The sequence below is a fragment of the Chenopodium album genome, chromosome 25 (genome assembly GCF_948465745.1).
Source record: "Chenopodium album chromosome 25, dcCheAlbu1.1, whole genome shotgun sequence".
Lineage (NCBI taxonomy): Eukaryota > Viridiplantae > Streptophyta > Magnoliopsida > Caryophyllales > Amaranthaceae > Chenopodium > Chenopodium album.
In genome coordinates, this window is record NC_137858.1 from 14,765,876 (window position 1) to 14,787,366 (window position 21,491).

Consider the following 21,491-nt stretch of genomic DNA (forward strand, 5'->3'; position numbering starts at 1 on the left):
CTAGAATATTGAGAGGTTATGTATCGCTATTATATTTTAATAGAGATGACTATATAATTAGCTTATAGAAGGTGAAGTATTATTATGAAATATTTGTATTAAATATATGTCAAATTTTTCTATAGCTTGAAATAAAAAGATGACATATCTTTAATACAAATATTTATATAGTTATAAAAAAAAATTTTAACATAAATTTGATTAGTTATACATCATTTTATGTTTAACATATCTTTCGTAACATTCATTTTGATCCAAATTTGTCAACTGTGTTTTTAGAATTCTATTTTTTTTGTTTATAAAAAACTAATTAAAAGGTAGTTTAATAATGATTATTGAAAATTATTGTGCATGACCTAGCACGGGAACTAACCTAGTTGTATTTAATTTCATTTAATGTATTAAGTTTAATTTCTAAAACATATAAAAATTTAAAGCATTCAAAATTACCCTAATATTGTACAAAAGTTATTATACGTTATATGAATTTTATCCTTAAAAAACATTTATAATTGTATCCATCAAAAAATTACATACTTCCACCATTCTTTTAATATTGCACCACTTGCCTTTTAAATAAGTTTCACAAATATTTCACCATTTCATTTTTAGACAAAAAATATTGTTGTTCATACTGCAAATACCCAACATATCCCTACTTTTTCACCCTTATTCTTTAATTTATGTTTATATCACATGAACACTTTTGTATTTTAACCTTTCTCTCCCCCTTTTCCCACTACAAAAATTTTTGTGCCTTACTTGTATGGTGCAATTAGGGGTGTGCAAAAAAGGATTGAGGCCGGAATCCGGACTTGAATTGGATTGGACCGGATCGTTGGATTTTGGGTCTGTCTTCGGTCCTCCCAAATTGGTGATTTCGTGTTTTCGGTCTGGGTAAAAACCGGAATATTCCGGTCAGGACTAGAATGGATCGAAAAGTGAATTTTTGTAATTTTTTGGGTGAAATTTTTTAATTTTATGTTTAAATTTAAAATAAATTTAGGTACACAAGTAATTTATAACTTTCCAGGTGCAAAATAGGAAAGCACAAAAAACAAAAACAAACACGCAAACGTAGTATCAATATATATACCTATATTAAAGGCGAAACCAGAAATGACACTTGTCATAACCTGGTTAAAAACTTTCCCTCCAAAAGTTATTTTTTTTTTCCCAAAGCTTCTTAGAGAAGTACTTAATTTAATACTTATTTCACAATAATATTTCTTTTCTATTTGGCAAGTATATTTATTTTTACACATTCAACAAAGATTTATATTTATTTATTTTATGACGGGAACAAAGTCATATAATACAATAATGTAATATAATCTATAACTTTGTAATGTAATCCATGGTTATTTTTATTAGTCGTGCATGCATTTCTTCCTCTGTTTTCTTTAAAGATTCAAAAAAATTGTAATTACAGATTTTTCATCCTATTTTGCAATTTGATATTAATTTTTAAAGTAAAATAATTGTATTAAACTATTGATAAATATTGAAATTATCGTGCATGGCACGGGATTTAACCTAGTTAAGATGCTAAAATGCAAAAAAAAAAAAAAAAAAAAAAAAAAAAACTGGTCCAGTCTGGACCGGTCGATTCCAGGTTCAGGTTCATTCCGATCCTGGTCTTGTCCGATTTTAAACCAGTGCACAGCTTTAGGTGTAAAGTGTAATAATATAGGAACAGAGGAACTATTAACTAGGGGTGAGCAAAAATTCCGGGTACCCGGAATTGGAACCGGAACCGGTTAGGAACCGGCGGGTCCGGAACCGAGATTGGACCCGGTGGTTCCAATTCCGGGTAATAAATTAAGGACCCGGTTATAACCAATTCCAATTCCAATTCTCAACTTTTTGGACCCGGAACCGGTTGGGTATCCGGTTACCCAATGTATCCTAAACTAAGTAAATTTTAAATAATAAATTTATGTTAAATGTATCTAATTTGTACAATAAAAAAAGTATTATTAATACCTAACATGAATACAAATAGCTTAATGCATATATAAATATAAGTATTAAACACTAATAAGGATACTAACTAAAATAAGATTTATAATTTGTATTAAATTTAACAATTACATACATAAGTGGGTACCCGGAACCGGAACCGGTACCCGGTGGTTCCAATTCCAATTCCTAAAATTTAGGACCCGGTTAAACCAATTCCAATTCCGGTTCCGAATTTTAGGACCCGGTTCCAACCAATTCCAAATCCGGGTCCTAAAATTTTGACCGGGTACCCGGTTTGCTCACCCCTACTATTAACATACCATCAAACTGAATACAAATTACGGAGTAAAGTAGTTCATAACACGTTGATCTCTCTCTCTCATTTTATCTCTTTACATTCACCCGTGGTAAATGGAACTGAATAAATAACACGACGACACCAAAAACTTCCTTTTTTCCGGCGAATTCTCTCTCTCCTCTTCATCAATGGCGGCAGCAGTCTCCATTGCAGCAGAATGGCAGCTTCTCTACAATCGCTTCTACCGGAAACCCGAAATCTACTCCATGAAATGGAAACACATTGATCTCAATCGTAACAAGGTTGCCTGCGCTCCTTTCGGCGGTCCAATCGCCGTTATTCGCGACGATTCTAAGATTGTCCAGCTTTACGCCGAATCAGCTCTTCGGAAACTCCGATTCTTCAATTCCGCCGGCAATCAGATTGCAGAAACTGTCTGGAGAAACCCTGGTGGTCGATTGATTGGTATGTCGTGGACCGAAGATCAAACCCTAATTTGTATTGTTCAAGATGGTACTGTTTATCGGTATAATATTCATGCTGAGTTGATTGAACCTAGTTTTTCGTTAGGGAAGGAGTGTTTTGAGCAGAGTGTGGTGGATTGTGTGTTTTGGGGGAATGGGGTTGTGTGTATGAATGAAGGGTTTCAATTCTTTTGTGTGCCGGATTTTTCGAGTTTCGATTCGGATAAGGGTGTGGTTAAGATGGCTGATCCTGGGCTCGAGGATCCACCTTTGTGTGTGGCTGTGATCGAGCCGAAATGTACCATGTCTGGGAATGTGGAGGTGTTGCTTGGTGTTGGTGATCATGTGTTGTTGGTTGATGAAGATGGGGTGCAGCAGTTGGGTGTTGGGGTTGGCCCGCTTCAGAAGATGGTGGTTTCGAGAGATGGGAAGTATTTGGCTTCCTTTACTCATGATGGAAGGCTCTTGGTTATTACCTCTGACTTTGCTAGCATCATTTTCGAGTATAGTTGCGAGGTTAGTTTTATTGTTTTCGTAAATTCGAGCTTTCAGTGTGGTTTTGTAAGTGTTATCTATCTGCAGACTTTATTGTTTCTGATGACTTAGTGTTCTTTTGTTTGACAAAGAATTACTCTATGTAAGTTGTTTGGTTGGCAAAAACGTAGGAAGTTAAGACTTATTTGGAAGTTCTAGAAAAATGGGTGAACTTGCTTGGTTGACAAAAGTGTTGGAAGTTGCACTTCTCTAGAAGTTATAGTAAATATGGTGAAATTGCTTAATTAGTTGAATTGCATGTGTTATAATATAACAACCTTATCTTTGTGCAACCACCATATAGTTGATTTGTGGAAATGATGCTTTAGGAATGAGGTCTTAGGCTATGAGAATATAGTGTGTTGTAATTTTTTAGGTTGCTGAGAATATAGTGAAGGATGTTTTGAGAGTGTAAGCTTTGTTGGCTAGCTGAATACATTGTTACAAACCAATTTTTGATTTATGATTGCTGATGGATGGTAATGTAGTTACTGGTAAGGGGCAGCCACCTTTACTTGTGTAGACAATCTTGGCTAACAGGATATATACATCGTCTTAAGCTGTTAGTTGATTGTTTCATGTTATTTTTTTGGATTTACATCTTGTATACTATCTAAATAATTCTCGGAAGTGACATGAAGTATTAGACTTTTTAGCTTTAGGGTGCATACTTTGCATTACTATGGTGTTGTCTCCAAATGAACTATATATCCACCTCAGTTTGACTGGAGCCCCCCCCCCCCCCCCCCCCCCCCCCAAAAAAAAAAAAAAAAAAAAAAACACACACACACATACACACACACAGAGAACTAGAATATAATTTTTGTTGGAAGTGGGAAAGAGCTTCAAGCTGAGATCACTATAACTAGAGGTCCAAAACAAGAAACCGATAAAACCTAGAACATTGACGTTTTATCTTGTGCACACAGTGCTCCATAAATGATGATTCAACTTATTCTCCCCACATCCCCCTTTTTCTTGGTTTCAGTTCCATTTCATAGAGTAGAGTCGATTCAGAGATATTATCTCATTGGTTTGATGAAGAGCATCCTGTCTTGGACCTTGTTATTTAGTCTCTTAATTGATTTATCTAAGGTGTTAAATGTTTTGTTTTTGCCGTTTTAACTTTTTAAGGAGCATAGCTTCATAAAGATTTAGTTCTCCAGTTTAACTTCACAGAAGAGATACTAGGTGTTACTGAAACATGTACATGCCTTATCCATCATTAAAGTTGCTAATTTGCATAAGCTCCTTTAGTAAAGATCTTATCTAAGGTGTAAAAATGAGAATAGCAGAGCTTGAACTTGGCTGATAGCAATACTCAAAACAACTTTGACCAGCTTAAGTTGAGCTTGAAATATTTTTGGGCTGAATGTGTAACTTATGCTTGACTCTGAATTTATAGTGAAGCAGATAAAAAGTTTTGAGATTTCAGAAAATGCTTGCATCTATTATGTATTGCATGGCTTATGTAGAAATAGAGCTTTAATACTTGTCATAATATTTTGATATTATATGAGAAATAGATATGATACCAGAACACACTTTTTTTTTTCTTTTTGCACTTCTGATTTGTATTAAGTCTCTTTGATTAGACTTTCCTTGCATTATGTGTTACAATTTGAAATATATAGGATAAAAGTGAATGATACTTGTGCAACACTTTGCTTTTGCATAAAGTTTTGGGATAGTTGTTTTGTGAGTCATTTCTTGTGCTATTTTATTTTGGAACTATTGGAAGTTGATGTGAAAGGAGATGGTGGAGGATTAATTTTATTGATGGAAAGAGCAGGTGGGAAATATATGTCATTTTGTATTTTGTACTTCGTTTATTGGAAAACTGGATGAGAAAGGAGATAGTTGGGGATCACCGTGAGGGATAAATTGATAACTTACTAAGCGTGTCAGTGAAAGAAAAATTGGAGAGGTAGTAATGGACATAATGAGGAACAGAAATCAATATTTGTTTTACACAATATCAAAGATGAAGTTATGTCATAGGGCTTAAAAAGTGACAGAGTAATGCACAGATTGGTTATTCCAGCGTTATGAGGCTGCTAGTTAGTTGAATGTATTCAATGTTAGTGGAGGGAAATTCGATGGTGTTAAATATTATACGTTCTATATTGTTTTGAAGTGAGACATGTTGGATTTAGGGTAGACAAGGAGTTGATATTATTTCCGGATGGATCATGCTTTTCTTGCTGATAAGCAGTTGCTGGTTGGATTGGGATATATGGTTTGAAACCATATTGCTAAGTTATGTAGTTATGTGCACAATACTCCCCCTCCCTCTAATTTCTGTTGGGACATTGTGTCCTAAATATGTGTACTATTCACTTGATAATCAAGTTAATTGCATTGTTTTTTCTTTAAATTTGCGAAGATGGGAAGCACTTATATATGCTCCTTGGCCCTCGCTCTTAAGTTTGACTTTCCAAATTTGGCTCGTGGTCCCACATTGATGTCTTTTTCTATTTACCCTTCTATGCAGTCAGCTCTTCCTCCAGAACAGCTGGCTTGGTGTGGACTGGACAGTGTATTGTTGTATTGGGATGATGCTCTTGTGATGGTGGGCCCATATGGAGATCCAGTACACTACTATTACGATGAACCAATAATATTGATATCAGAATGTGATGGTGTTAGGATTCTTTCCAACACGAATATGGAATTTCTTCAGCGTGTTCCTGATTCTACGGTGTCTATCTTTAAAATAGGAAGCACAACCCCTGCAGCTTTGCTGTATGATGCTTTGGATCATTTTGATAGGCGTAGTGCCAAGGTATCTAACTAGATTTTTATACCTTCAGAACTGCTTTTAGTGACGCTGGTTTCATTTTCATCTCTATGGGAAATTTCTGTTAGATGTATAATCTTTTGCTCGGATTAGCTTGTCTACATACATATATATGGCTTAACTTTGCTACTCCATATTTTACTCTTAAGTATTTTTTATTCAAATATAGGTCATATATGGATTCTGCATATCAAAGTTTAATATATAATGCTCATTTAATGCCTAAGTGACATTTTAATATTCACAACAAATCTATTTTATAGGTTATATAGGCATGTGCCATATGGATCCAATTTTAAAGCACAATTCAAATAGATTTTACTTCTATGAAAATTATAATAATTTAAATTTGTAATTAGAATTTGACTATCGATGATTTACGATAATCATATATTAGTCTTGTGCTATAGTACTCGGATCTAAAAGCTTATGAATACCTGCCATTGAGAAGCAAAGAGGAGTGATATTGTGGTAATTATGCGGGTGTCTTGTTTGTCAAGTTACATATTTTCCCCTTCACCTTCTAAAATTTTCACCATTTGACAGGCGGATGAAAATTTGAGAATGATAAAATCATCATTGCCAGAGGCAATCGAAGCATGCATTGATGCCGCAGGTTATGAATTTGATGTTTCACGTCAACGTACGCTGCTGAGAGCTGCTAGTTATGGGCAAGCTTTTTGTTGGTAAGTTTATGAATCTCTGGGTGCATAAAGTTTTATTTAGCTAATACTCTGAATGGTTTGCGAATAGATTTTTTTGTCCTCAAATTCTAATCTGTGATGCTTTGGTGAAAGAAAATCTTTATCCAGTGTAGGATTTGTTTCTCTTGATTTCCTCTGATGTTCACTATAGACCTGTAGGGTCTAGAATCTACTTGCACTTATAGATGCTCCCTCTGTCCCACTATGTTAATCACATTACCCTTAAATAGATGTCCCAATTAGTTTTCTTCTTCTTTTGATTATGGAATCCTCTCTCTCTCTCTCTCTCTCTCTCTCTCTCTCTCTCTCTCTCTCTCTCTCCCTCTCTCCCTCTCTCCCTCTCTCTCTCCCTCTCTCTCTCTCTCTCTCTCTTGATCCCGTCTAGTAATGTCGTCTCTGGATTCGACTTTAGTTAGTTCTCTCTTTGATGGACATATCACAACCTCTTTTTGATTTGAGATGGGGAAAGAACCCTATAAGCATGATTAAAGACCTAAAAAATTAGACGATTATATACAAGGATGATTGGGCAGCTTTAACTCATTGCCACTTCTCTGTGGAGTTCATTTTCAGTCTTTCTGGAGGAACTCATTCATCTCCTTTGGCTGATTATGACTTATTGGGAGATAAGGTCTACATTTCTCTTTATTCCTGCATGTTGTAACTGTGCCTAAGTAATTGGAATATCCCTTCTATTTTCCCTGACAAGCTATCCTCTTGTTCTTATCCAGTTCCGTGGTTTAATTCTGTTAAAAATTTTGGTGACTGGTATAATCTCATGTTACTGGTTGACAATGCAGAGAGATTTGTTTTGTGTATGTATAAAATCAAAAGCATGTTGTGTGCTATCACTTAGAGACAATGTTCTTATCTTTCTGATTGTTTCTCGGTAATGATATCCAGTTGGCTTTGACAGCGATGTTCCTCGTGATCGTTTTCAAGAAATGTGTAAAACCTTGCGTGTATTGAATGCTGTGCGCAGCCCTGAGATTGGAATCCCTCTAAGTATACAACAATACAAGGTAATGTCTTTATTAGTAATACCTGTACTTGTTACTATTCATGAAGTCAGGCATAGTTGTGTTGAAGTCTTGTTGAATATAATTATCCACTGCAGGAGCTAACAGCACCAGTTTTGATTTCTCGCCTGATTAATGCGCACCATCATCTTTTGGCTCTGAAACTGTCCGAGTACCTCAGCCTGAATCAGGTGCCGTATGCAATTTTTAAGGTTTTTTTTGGATTGAATGGCAAGCATTATGACTAAACTATTATGGGTTATTGTGTGGTGAGTATTGCCTTTCCTGTTGGGAATTTAAATGATTGCATGTAACTCCTTTTGGTGTAAGAGCATACAAAAAAAATACTTTGTACAATTTTATTAGAGGTTGATGATTATCTCTAGCTTCGAAATTGAAAGGGAAGTGTGAATTGGGCCTAAGTTTTTCTGATTAAAAACAGTGAAATTTGGATGTTTGTTGATGGGCCTCCAGCTGTGTATGACTATGTTGCTGCCCCTACATTTTTTTTAAAAAAAAAAAATAAAAATCTAATTTTTTATTTTTTTATTTTTATTTATTTATAAATATATAAATAAGTATTTAGGGTGTTATTTTTCCTATATCTGACAATAGATGTGAGCAAAAGTAGGCTTTATAGCCAAAATTAAATAGTCCTTTGAGGCACTATCACATTAAACACTCTGAGTGATGATTTTCTGATGTCTAATCTTTTGGTCACTGGCGTGAATCAGGCTAAAATTATAGATCATATCCATTGGGTATATAAAAGCTTTTGTAGGCTAAATCTTAGATTGTCCTCATCAAGCACTTGAAGGTTGGTCTTGCTGATTTGTTCTGATTCCAATTCTATTAGGAGCTGGTTATAATGCATTGGGCATGTACAAAGATAACAAGTTCATTTGCAATGCCTGATTCAGCTCTCCTCAGTTTATTACTTGACAAGGTTTGTTTCTTCATACCTTCCTATCTTTAATGTTGAGCTCTTGAGCAACTCCTAATCAGTGCTTATACAACTTGCAGTTGAAGATATGCAAAGGCATAGACTATGCAAGAGTAGCTGAGCATGCAGATAAAAGTGGCCGCAGAAAGTTGGCTGCTGCTCTTGTTGAGCATGAGCCTTGTTCATCTAAACAGGTTTTTGCTTTTCAAATGTTATTATGGGTTTGCGTTTCTGATGTTCTGTATATTTTTCTTATCCAAAACAGTAGTTATAAAAATATCTTAATTTATATTTTCCTGTTTAGGTTCCGCTGCTATTAAGCATAGTAGAGGAAGACTCAGCTTTGACCAAATCTACTGAAAGTGGGGATACTGATCTTGTTTATTTTGTTCTATTCCACATTTGGCACAAGGTAACTTATAGATGTTGTTAAAGTATGTGATACAGTATGAACTATCAAGTTTATTCTAGTGCCTTTTCCGATGAGGCTTCAGTTGTGTGGTGGCATATTTTGTGTGAATTTCATGGTTGGTTTTGCTCATCTTGGTTACAGAGGCCAGCATTGGAGTTCTTTGGAACCATACAAGCTAAACCACTGGCAAGGGATTTATTTATAGTGTACTCAAGGTACTGCACTCTTTTGATTTTTCCGCAACTATTAGTACAAGACTTTTTTCTGCAACTATTTAATATATGACTTTTGTCTCTCTGCCTTTCTGTCAAGAAATTTCTTGCCCAGAATTGTGTATATTTTTATTAAAATTTGCTTCTCTATGCTTTGCAGGTGTTATAATCATGAGTTCTTGAAGGATTTTTTTCTATCAGCTGGACAGCTGCAGGTACGTTTTGTATGTGAACATGTTGATGTTTTTGGTTTAATGTTTGCTGTTGGTTAATAGAGTAGACGAGATTCATGATGAAATTTGGATTATGATTAAGCCCTGCATATATTACTTGAACAATTTGTTGTATTATATAGTAATGTTCATTCCCAACAGAGTAAAAGATTCAATGTTTTTTTACTGTTAGATTGCTATGGTCTAAATTAGCATGGCTTGTTTATGGGAAATAGCAGATAGCTGCTGTATATTTAATTAAAGCCAATTGGAAACTTCTGTTTTTGCATTAGTAAGGCTGCATCTTCGATATTCTTATACTTCGTTCAAGGCAGGAGTTTCTTTAAAGGCAGTGTGGTGATAGTAGTATATTATTTTTTTTTTTATTTCACTAATAGATTCTGGATCTCTCTCATTATGGTCTTACTTGCCACAACCACCACACCCCACCAAAAAAAAAAAAAAGGAAAAAAAAATAATGGAAATGTCAATTCATCACATTTGCAGGTTAATAATATCAAGTGGTCATTGAAAAGACTTTGAATGCGGTATTTATGAGAACTTACTGCTTATCCATGCTTGAGAAGTTGAATACCTCCTTTTCTCTGTTTCTTTGGACTAATATTTTAATATATAATTTAAACAACTCATAACTTTATATGCTTTGTAGGTTTGAGTGCTTAGAACACTATGGGCTGTTTGGTTGACCAAATTTACAGTGTTTGCCAGTCTGACTTTCTTAAAAAAACTGGAAATAGATTACCTATTTACAATTTTACATTGAGTGGGGAAAGATGTGATGACCCTTTTCACTTTACACGCATGTCTAGATTAGTCTTCTGTTTCTTTTTGAGTACTTATGATTTTATGTGTATCACTTAAAACTTTCACTTTACCTTAATGCTCTTGTAGCACTGGGATAATATTTTCTATGGTGTACTCCAAACATTTTAAGTGTATATGGCGGATACTGGTGGTGATGCTTATGTGCACAATATTGAAAATTGGGATGTTAGTACTCATTTACAATGCAGTGCAGTCCATCCCAACTGTACTATACTGTACTTTAGGCTCACAAAACTCTGATATTATGTATGGGAATCCATAGGACATTTGTATCATCCATAATTTAAGTTATAAAGCTCTAGAATGTGTCTGTTTTTGCAGGAAGTTGCATTTCTTTTATGGAAGGAATCTTGGGAAGTAAGCAAGAATCCTATGGCGAGCAAGGGCTCTCCACTTCATGGACCACGCATTAAACTTATTGAGAAGGCCCGTGATCTTTTTGCTGAAACAAAGGAACATACTTTTGAATCAAAAGCTGCTGAAGAACATGCAAAATTATTGAGGTATACATCAGTTTTTGATTTGGCCTTATTTTTTCCCATTTATCATTACTTCTTCTTCAGTTGATGCCTGTTGAAAGGGCTATTAGATTTTTAGCATGTGAAAACAAGAAGAGGGAGTGTTAAGACGTGTTCCTACTCTTGGTGATGAAAGCAAGCATTTTACTTATATCTTTTCTGGCAGCCGTCTCTAATATGTGGAAATGAGGGATTAACTAGCCAAATGGAATATATAGTTAATCAGTTTCACCCTGTAACTTTTCTAGCTTCCCTCTGTGAGACAGCTAATGAAAACTGTACTTCTACAAGTGGGAGTATATTAACAGAGTGTGCTAAATCCACTGCCTAAGCAACTGTTTCCTGCTCTTTATGTTCTCAGCTATTTTGTATATTCTCTTTTTGTATCTTAAGAAAGCCATCTACAAACCCACACAGCTAAAAATTGAGATATCTTTTTAAGCGCTTACCTTGTTTTTTTTTTTTAAAAAAAAAAAACTTAATTTATAACTGAATGATAACTCTTGGTGAATGCATGGTGATTGATTATTATATTAGATGTTTTGTCCTTGCATTTATAAATTTTTTGCAATTGCAATAGAATACAACATGAGCTTGAGGTATCCACAAAGCAAGCAATATTTGTAGATTCAAGTATCAGTGACACCATTCGGACATGCATTGTGCTTGGAAATCATCGAGCTGCTATGAAGGTGAAAACTGAATTCAAGGTGTGTAGTCGTATCATCTGTTTCACCCTTTATGTTAACAGGAATAGATATGTGCTCAATCTTTTTCCCTATATTTTGTTGGCTTATATCTTTAATATATTTGTTTACTTGTCATGGCTACTTGGTAGGTTTCTGACAAAAAATGGTATTGGCTCAAAGTTTTTGCGTTAGCTACAATAAGAGATTGGGATGCCTTGGAGAAGTTCTCAAAGGAGAAGAAACCACCAATTGGTAGGCATTTTAGCTTTCACTATATGTTTTAATATGTGCTAATGTTCCGTTGATTAACCTGTTTAAAACCCTGGACTCCTGGAGAATAATAGTTGTCAATGGTTCTTTTTTACTTTCTTCCTATTAGAATGCTACATGATCCATTTTATCTATATGCTCACTTGATTCTGAAGAAAATCCTTGGGGAAGGTTGTTAAAAATGTAAATGTATACTTGATATATGGAATAATTTATAACTATGCCAATAATCAGCTCATTAATGAGCTCAGTTGCAACGATTTTTGTGATGGTCTTTTGCTGCCTCAATGAGTGTTCAGTTTAATTAAAATGTGTTTTCTTTTTGAAATGGGAGCTGGTTATAGGTTGAAACGCAGGCCGTGTTTTTTTAGAGTATGTGTAGGTGTTCTCTGGTAAATTTTTGTGAGGTATTTGCTACCTTTTTCTTGGTTTGTGGCTAAAGCTTTCATTCAATCCTGCTGGCTAGCTGCATTCACAAAACATCTTTTTTCTTTTTCACCTTTTTTTTTTTTTTTTTTTTTTTTTTTTTTTTTTTTTTTTTTTGGGCATGCTCTTTCTTGTGCATTTGTGCCAAACTTATTTGGTTTTTCTTTAGAATTTTGTTCTTCCTGAACTTGTTTCTTAAGTTGTCAGTAAATAATCATTTTATTATTTAAGGGATGAGAAGATTGAGATCTGAGGTTTACTTGCACCATTCAAGCTGTAAATTTAACCAATCGCCTAATTTCTCTTTATGTTAAACTTAGCTTTGCGTTGTGCTTGCACCTTTCAGGTTATAAACCCTTTGTTGAGGCCTGCATTGATGCAGATGAAAAAGGTGAAGCTTTGAAATATATTCCAAAACTTATTGATCTTCGAGAAAGAGCTGAGGTAAACTGAATTGTGTTTTTGCTATTCTTCCATACTATTTTGTTGAAAGCTTGGACATTCAGCAAATGCTCATTTTTGTGAAGTGATCTGAAACCAGTGTCAACTTTTAAAGTATCTTCTGATTCTTTTTCTATGTTCATCAGGCTTATGCTCAGATTGGAATGGCAAAAGAAGCTGCAGATGCTGCTTCTCAGTCGAAAGATAGTGAGCTGCTTGGTCGGTTGAGGTTGAGTTTCTCACAAAATACTGCAGCTACATCAATTTTTGACACTATCCGTGAGAGGTTGGGTGTTTCATAAGGGTCTTGCTTCCTTTTTTTTTTTTTTTATTAATTTGAAGATGCCCTTTTTCTTTTGTTTGGGGTGAGGGATCTGTGTTTGTGTTTGCGTTTGCGCGTCTGCATTTGCTAGAGAGAAGATGTTGGGGGCTTGGGGGTAACATCTATTCAGAGTGTAAAGTTTTCCTAAATAAAATATTCAGCCATTGGTGTGGTTTTTCCTTTGCCATCATGTAAACACTTGTGATCATTTTGTAAGATATGACAGAAGGAATGTACATTAAAACCAACATTCTGTTTCTTAACAATTTATAGCTTTATTTGAACCAATTTAGTGCCTTTTGGGGTCAAGCTTGCAGTAGGTTTTATACCTCCTAAAAAAAAAAAAATACAAAGTGTCTCAAATCTGGGCATTTGAGAAAACATGCATCGATCAGGCTAAGCTCCGTGCAATCGGGTCTGCTTAATTAAGTCGCTGTTCACTCTGACCACTTGCTCGATCAGGTGGCTAAATTTCTGGAGCTTCCTTGAGGCCTTGACTTCATTGGTCTAGGGCTTCTTCGATTGGGCTTCAATTCTCAAGCCCACATCTTGCGCAACTTTGGCCGTGAATGACAGTGGACTCGCGGCTTTCTTCTCGAGAGTCTCAAGTGATAAACCTTTGGCTCTAGAATTGAACCGTTGATCACCAAACCTGAAATCTACTCTTGTTCATTAATGGATTCTAATACTTGGTCATATAACGCGATCCATCTCTAATGCCTCGTAGAAAACACACATTAGTAACAAAAATCGCTCTAAAAAATTCCAATAAGCATAAATATGACATTGCGATGGAGGATAAAATTATATATTTTCTTCATTTTATTTTAGTTTTACATTATTTACATATCATATTTTGACTAGCTTTGGTGAATTACAAGTTTGGAAAATATAGTTATGTGGGATCCTATTATACTCGTTTCGATTTATACTTTCATAATATCAAAATTTTAGTGTTGCAAGTATTAAGAAACAGAGGAAGAATAAATTAGACGCACCAGAACTTGATGAAACAATATTCTTCTAGGATTTACTCGAAATTTCTTCTTCTGGAGGTTGAGAACTTCCAGTTGCCTTAGAGTAAGGCATAATGTGATTCCCTTTTCTTTGCAATTTACAGCTTGTTTCTTCCCTTTTCTCCATCTATGGAGTTTGGTGCATGATAACACTCTATTGTAATCGTGTGCCCCCAAAGAGAGAAAATTTTGGCATTCTAAATATATATATATATATATATATATATATATATATATATATATATATATATATATATATATATATATATAGGGGAGGGATCCGGTGAGAATAGGCCCATATGTGAGAATTTGTACTTATATGAGAAATGATCTTGAATTTAGAACATGTGAGTACAAATTTAGAACATACGAGTAAAAATTAGAACATGTGACTCAAATTAAAATTTAGAACATATGAGTAATAATTTAGAACATCAGTGTGAGTAATATATGTTTAGAACATCTGATTTAAGAATTAGAACAAGTGATTATATATTTATTAAATTTGCTTTATGAAATTTTAAACATGAGAATCTGATTTAAGATTATGAACATGTAAATAAAAATTTAGAACAAATTAATATAGAGTATAGAACGTGTGAGTAAAATATTTAGAATATAATAGTAAAAGAAATAGAACATACGCTTTAAAATTTGGAACATATAATTAAAAATCTTAGAACACACGTTTTAAAATTTAGAACATATAAGTTAAAATTTCGGAACAAGTTTTTTAAAATTTATGATATCAAACTTAACTAATTTATGGTTTATAACATGTGAGTACTGAATTAGAACATTTGATTTAATTTAGAACACCTAAAGAAAAGTTTAGAACATCAGATTTAAAATTTAGAACATAAGACTTAAAATTTAGAACATAAAAAGTGTTCTCACATAAGAAAAATTCTCACATAAGACAAATTCTCACAAGAGCCTCCCCCTATATATATATATATATATATATATATATATATATATATATATATATATATATATAAATTTGGCATTTTAAAAAAAACACAAAAAGAGTACTTTACATACTTCGTATTATATTAAAAGTCAACTTTTATTCATTGTAAATCGATAAATCAGACAACCCCCTTGAAACATTGATCCAAGAACGAAAGTAACAAGGCCAAACAACACTTGACTCACGCTTAATTTCAAGTAGCATTATAAGCCAAGCCTAACCAACTCTAGAGCTCCAAACTCATAATCTTAATTCCAACTCAACTCGTTTACACCCCTAATTAGGTTAACGATTAACAAATTAATTTTTTTTTTTTTAAAAAAACTCCTAATCCTTGACTCCAACTCAACATCTTAACACCCCTGTTACGTCGACGATCAGAAAGTAATAAAAATCTCCTAATCCCGATTCCAACTCAACTCATCAACACCTCTAATTACGTCGACGATCGGAAAAGCGAAAAGGGGACGTGGGGGCCATAGGGGATATCCGGATATCTATACTTAGTATTTAAAAACACAAACCAAAATTGACACATGTCATCCTTCTTTCTCACCTTTCTTTATTCATTCTCCCTCCTTATGTTTTAAAAGAAATTCTCTCTTCATCTTCCCCTTTATTTCTCAATAACTTTTATATTTTGTAATCTTTATTTTAATTCAATAACAAATTAAGTTTCTTTCTCCTCTTCTCATTATTCCATCTATCAATTCAATTTATTCACATTCATAATTCATTTCTTTAATATGACCCCTTATCTTCCCCCTTTTCTTATATAAATACAAATTTTCAATAAAGATTTTTTCACACTCATTAAGTTTCAAAAACTAAAAAATTAGAGAAACATCTCTCAAAATTCTATGTGAAATCTCTACAACAATGAGGATGATGATTGAAAAGGGAAATATTGAGGTGACAAGAATACTATAGAAATTCCATGGGATGACATTGTTTGCGTGTCATGGGCTTTAATTTTGAAGATATTAAGCGCAATATAAGAGACATATATTGGTAAAGACTAAAGAAGAATATCATGCCTTCACATTTGATGTAAAAATTGTAAAATTATAATAAGTGTTTGGTATTTACAAAGTAGTTTTTTATACAAATTTTTGATTAATATATCATGCGATAGAGATATGATTTTACGATTTTAAGCCATTTTTCTACAACTATTAGTCTATTACCACTAATTCATAAAATATTATAATATGTCAAAATTAAAGACGATAAAATAATTCATTCAAATAATTTGTAAAGGTTTTTTTTTTTTTTTTTTTTTTTTGTGACAAAATAATTTGTAAAGTTTCAAATAAATTTATAACTTAAGCATAACCCGTGCGTTCTACGGGTCCAAAAGCTAGTTACAAAAAAGAAAGCACATGACCTCACGCACCTACGCTGACCTGTCGTTTAAAGTGGGTGGGGTTAATTTGTCGGCTTTCTCCCCATTTTTATTTTCATTATTAAAATTAAATAAATAAAATTAATCTTCTACACAGCTCAGATCGAAATTGGCGCCCCTTTCTCTCTCTAAAAATACTTCAATTATTTTCGAAAAAATTGAAATTAATCCCCAATTTTGTTGCACAACATTCTTTCAAATTCTCTGCTAATTCGTATCAACAATGTCTTCTCGTCGTCGTACCCTGCTCAAAGTCATCGTTCTTGGTGATAGTGGGTAATTTTTCTTCTCAATTTTATGTTTTTATTGATTTTCTGCATTTTCAGGTTCAATTATTTGTGATTTTGGTAAAATATAAAAATTAGGGTTTTGTTTTGTTGTTATTGATTTTGAATTGATTGCAGGGTTGGGAAGACCTCGTTGATGAATCAGTATCCTTGTTCTTTGTTTTATTTGATTTTTAATATGTTTTTTTATTTTGATTTTTTTTGCCAATATTATTGAATTTTATGATGTATAATTGGTCAATTTATTGTCAAAAAATTGAAGGATTTGGTCAATTGAGCTTATTTATTTTATTTGTGATTTGAAGAAAGCGAGAAAAATGGTAGTTGTGTTCGTTTAACAGCTAATTAGATATGTACATAAGAAATTTAGTCAACAATACAAGGCAACTATTGGGGCGGATTTTGTGACTAAAGAGCTTCAAATTGATGACAGACTTGTTACACTACAAGTGGGTTTTCTTCTTATTTGATGGTTTTTTCTTGTGTTTGGAACTTTTTGTTGTTGGTATAATTACTCCTATTAATCTTGAATTAAAGAGATTTGTATGATGTATTATCAGATTTGGGATACAGCTGGGCAGGAAAGGTTCCAGAGCCTCGGCGTTGCATTTTATAGAGGAGCTGATTGCTGTGTTATTGTCTATGATGTTAATGTGATGAAATCTTTTGATACCCTCGATAATTGGCACGACGAGTTTCTCAAGCAGGTTAGGGATGCTGATATGTTAATATGTTGCTTTTGAAACATGAGTGATGGACTGATGGTCCCTTTTCTTGCACAAATTTAACATGTGATTTAACTGTTGTGGAATTAGGAATTATTCTTTGCTGGATGCTATAATTACATGACATGCTTATTATCATAGTTGTAATGCTAGACTGTGATTCTCTTTGTCCTGCTTCAGACCTTTTGCTTTTTATGTGACTGTTCTTATAAAAGGAGTTTATCTAGTTATTAAATCAAACTGAAATTTCATTGTGAATATAATGGCTCGGGACAACAATTTGACTCAATGTGTTAAGATCGATGGTTGAGGGACATCCAAAGGTCATAGAATGAGCATTCTTTATTACTTTGCGTTTTGACACTTTCCGTTTTCGTTTTTCTGTGAGCTGGTTACAGTTATTCTCTCTTCCATTTTAGGTGATGAATTTCCCTACCCCACACAAAAATACCCACATGCATATAATTAACTAAACTATAAATACTTTATGCTTCTTTTTTCTCACTTTGACCCACATGCACCCACTCCTATACCCTCTGTGCTCCTTTTTTTGATATGCGTGCGAATTGCAACTGTAACTAAACTTAAATGGAACAGAGGGAGTATAAATATCTGAATTGGTGTTGGAGCTAAGCATCACAGTCTGAAAGAGTAGAGTGTTGTTTTTAAATTTTTGTAAATTATATCAGCCTTCTTATTTATCTTTAAAAAAAAAAAAATTAATGTCTACTGTCAATTATCTGTGAAGCTAAGAATATTTTTCTAATTTCCAACCAAGAGTCCGAAAAATTCTTGGATTTTCATGCCCTGATTTTTCTTTATGTGCCGGGGGAGGGAGTGATGAGGGATTTGTGTGGGAGTAACTACTTAATGGTATGATACGTGGATTAGACATGGCTATGCTATGCTTTAATTAATGGAGAAAACGCCATCTTCACATTAATGCACCTACAGCAGTTGGCATGTCAATCCAAATTAATGATAAATTCTATGCCTTTATGAGTATTGTCATTATGCAGTATGGAATTATTTATAGGAACAGTAATGTGGTCAAAAGGTCCTAAAGCTTTAGCCCCATGCTAAATTTTCAACACAACCAATTAGCAATTATTTGCCTTTTGTATGTTATAGTCTCATCTTTGTATTCTGGAAAGTGAGAAATATTGCATCGATTATGAGAATTATACTTGTTTCCTTAATATTATTCTTGTTATATTTCTTCTAACTTAAAAGAATTCATAGAAATAGGTTGGATGTCTTGAACTCTTGATCATATTAAATTAGCCTCCCGGCAACCCAGCAGGTCAGAACCCCCTACAAGATTTAAAGATGGTTGCACAGCATGAGTCTGTCACTTTAGGCATCTATCATTCCGCCTTCTATTTTTCCTGTAGTTAATGGCTTCTTTTTGTTTCTTCTGATTAAGCCTCTGTATATACAGTTTTTTTGTGCATGTTTCCTTAGCTTAAGTTGCTGAATGATTGAACAATGTTTTCTTATATCAATGGCTATCTTTTTCAGGCTAATCCTCCAGATCCAAAGGCATTCCCATTCATTTTACTGGGAAACAAGATCGACATAGATGGTGGAAACAGTAGAGTGGTAAGCTTTGTCATAAATTGTAAGAGTAAACATAAAGCTCTTTTTGCGGTTCTAACAGTGTATTGCAGGTCTCTGAGAAAAAAGCTAAGGATTGGTGTGCTTCAAAGGGAATACCTTATTATGAGACTTCAGCCAAAGAGGATATTAATGTTGATGCTGCTTTCCTATGTATTGCCAAAGCTGCATTAGCCAATGAGCGTGAGCAGGACATGTAAGCTATCTTAAAACTGGTTATTTGCTCATGGCACCTGCATCTGACATTGTAGTTCTCTTTGAATATAGTAATGTATGCTTAGGAGAAGGCCCATACTTATCTTTACTATCACTGTTGTTAGAATCTCCGATTTTGTTTACTCCATCCCAAAACTGTTGGCCCCATATCTATCTGTATTCATCCCAAAACGACAAGCCACTTTTTTAACCTGTTGAAAATTTGAACTTTGTTATATTACCCTTAATGATACCCTTTTAGGAATTCCAAATTCTGAAGGAAGACTATACTAGTATGGTTGAGATGAGAAAACATGGTCCTGTACTCCTGGAAGAAACAATTTTATAAATCCAAAATTTTATTCTTTTTTCTAACTGCTTAGTAATTATTACTTAATTGATTGTGCACTACAGTATGGAATAACGATTTGTAAAAGAAAATATGAAATGTTGGATCTCTTAGTGTAGGATTATTCATTATGAGTTCATGGATATGCAAAAGCCTTTCTTTTCTAATCCTAATTTTTTTATAAATATAAATTTATCGCATCTTGTATGCTGTGCTGTTGCTCTTTTGCTTCTATTTGATATATCTGTTGCCAAATAATGACCATTTTCATTTGTTGAGTAATTTAGTAGAAAATTATTAATATTAATACAAGTATAATGATGATATATTCACATTGGGAACATAGATGGTCAATTTTGAAAATAGGCAAAAATAATGATTGTAAGAGCGTGTAGGATTTGGCTGAGTATCTGCACAATAACCCATGTCAGGTATCTGTTGTCTAAAGAAAGAGGGGAGGGGGTGGGGGGTGTGGGTGGAGTTTTTCTCTAGCTTTCATGAACAATTAGGCTTTCTGGACAGGAACCTGGACAACAAATGTCATTAGCTTTACCATTGAGTTTTAGCTGCTGGTGTAGCTGTGTGAAGATTGAATTTTGATCAGTACTCTGCCATCTGATAAGCTTATTGAGAATCCAAGAATACCGAACAAGTTGTTGAAAGCCTAAAAATTAGATGTTGACCTTTAGAGGTGAAACATGAAGATTTACCAACATTTAGAAATACTGGGAAAAGGGGTTAAAAAAAAAATTGTAGGGTTGTGTGTAGTGTTTAAGATGCATAATCAGCTATGAGCTTATTTTCCTTGAATCTGTAAAAACTATATCATGTCACACAGTATAAAAAACTTCTCCTGCCCCTTTTAATGATACATCAACATGTCTGATCCTCGTGTCCATCCTGTGTGCAGATATTTCCAAGGCATTCCTGAAGCAGTTCCTGAAACTGAGCAAAGAGGTGGATGTGCATGCTGAGCTAGTGGGCTGTAATGAGACTTTGAGAGGCTATGGTTGTAAAATTCATCATTCTTTATGACAAACCACAACCCTTTTTTGTTGGGGTCTTGTACACTATGTTGTGATTCACCTGTAAAAGTAAAAGAATTTCCTTCTGTTGGCATTTTGGTTTAGGTTATCTTATTCTGGGGGCAGTTGCAGTTTTTCGTGCAATTGTTTTTAGACCCTGAGCCATTGGTAGTTGCGGTTTTGGAGGAACGTGATTCAACTACTTGTGATTATCTACATTGCCTCATCCCCATGCTTTATTGTCAAGTAACTAAAGTTACAGGGGCGCTGAGCTACAGTCTACAGATATGAATATATTTACATATTGCTCTTATTAAATTCAAGCGAAGCATTTTTGTTAGCTTGCTAAACCTACGGAAGATGAAATAAGTGGTACATTTAATCCATTTAATCTTTAGTTCTTTGTTTTGAATCTGCTGCAAGAAAAATAAGCTGTGAAATATTTTTTTTCTTTTGGGGAATGATAAATGAAACCCTTAGGGGTAGCATAATCAAGTTGATCTAATCATTGGTTTAGACTTTAGGATATGTCATCGATATTTTAAGGCTTGTTCGGCATTGTTTTTTGTTTCCAATTTTAACCAAAAATTGGTTCTTTATATACTCGTAGTATGACTTCAGAAAACGAAAAACTAAAAAAACTTAATACTCCGTATTATAGTGATATCAAACGAGCCTTATGTTTTGGATTAGATATGGATTGTTTTTGTTACTCCAAATTTTTTTTTTTGAAACAAATTTAATACGTAGCAAAAGTAAATTCATAGCATGGCAAATACTGCACTACTCAATCCGAGTATAATTTTTGCTCTAAAAAAATACGA

The 21,491-nt window shown here is 33.8% G+C and overlaps 2 protein-coding genes across 2 annotated transcripts; both read left to right on the plus strand.

Moving 5' to 3' along the window:
• The first annotated feature begins 2,348 nt into the window (after nucleotides 1-2,348).
• LOC145613292 (protein VACUOLELESS1-like) lies at nucleotides 2,349-13,363 on the plus strand. The gene is made up of 15 exons (XM_081668371.1): nucleotides 2,349-3,243; nucleotides 5,756-6,046; nucleotides 6,608-6,747; nucleotides 7,682-7,787; nucleotides 7,883-7,975; nucleotides 8,641-8,730; nucleotides 8,808-8,921; nucleotides 9,032-9,139; nucleotides 9,281-9,354; nucleotides 9,512-9,566; nucleotides 10,731-10,912; nucleotides 11,508-11,637; nucleotides 11,766-11,868; nucleotides 12,659-12,756; nucleotides 12,900-13,363. Exons 1-15 carry the CDS (start codon nucleotides 2,452-2,454, stop codon nucleotides 13,053-13,055), a joined length of 2,532 nt encoding a protein of 843 aa, XP_081524497.1. The 5' UTR covers nucleotides 2,349-2,451; the 3' UTR covers nucleotides 13,056-13,363.
• A 3,185-nt stretch (nucleotides 13,364-16,548) lies between these two features.
• On the plus strand, nucleotides 16,549-21,017 carry LOC145613394 (ras-related protein Rab7-like). The gene is made up of 7 exons (XM_081668491.1): nucleotides 16,549-16,745; nucleotides 16,874-16,900; nucleotides 17,106-17,205; nucleotides 17,317-17,463; nucleotides 19,003-19,083; nucleotides 19,152-19,294; nucleotides 20,553-21,017. Exons 1-7 carry the CDS (start codon nucleotides 16,693-16,695, stop codon nucleotides 20,614-20,616), a joined length of 615 nt encoding a protein of 204 aa, XP_081524617.1. The 5' UTR covers nucleotides 16,549-16,692; the 3' UTR covers nucleotides 20,617-21,017.
• The last annotated feature ends 474 nt before the right edge of the window (nucleotides 21,018-21,491 follow it).

Excerpts from the sequence above, each read along its gene's own strand:
- LOC145613394 (XM_081668491.1), top strand. The coding sequence starts at position 16,693 with ATGTCTTCTCGTCGTCGTACCCTGCTCAAAGTCATCGTTCTTGGTGAT. Across the intron at positions 16,901-17,105 it reads AAGACCTCGTTGATGAATCA|ATATGTACATAAGAAATTTA; the intron begins GTATCCTTGTTC and ends ACAGCTAATTAG. Across the intron at positions 17,206-17,316 it reads ACAGACTTGTTACACTACAA|ATTTGGGATACAGCTGGGCA; the intron begins GTGGGTTTTCTT and ends ATGTATTATCAG.
- LOC145613292 (XM_081668371.1), top strand. The coding sequence starts at position 2,452 with ATGGCGGCAGCAGTCTCCATTGCAGCAGAATGGCAGCTTCTCTACAAT. Across the intron at positions 8,731-8,807 it reads TCAGTTTATTACTTGACAAG|TTGAAGATATGCAAAGGCAT; the intron begins GTTTGTTTCTTC and ends TACAACTTGCAG. Across the intron at positions 9,355-9,511 it reads TTATTTATAGTGTACTCAAG|GTGTTATAATCATGAGTTCT; the intron begins GTACTGCACTCT and ends TATGCTTTGCAG.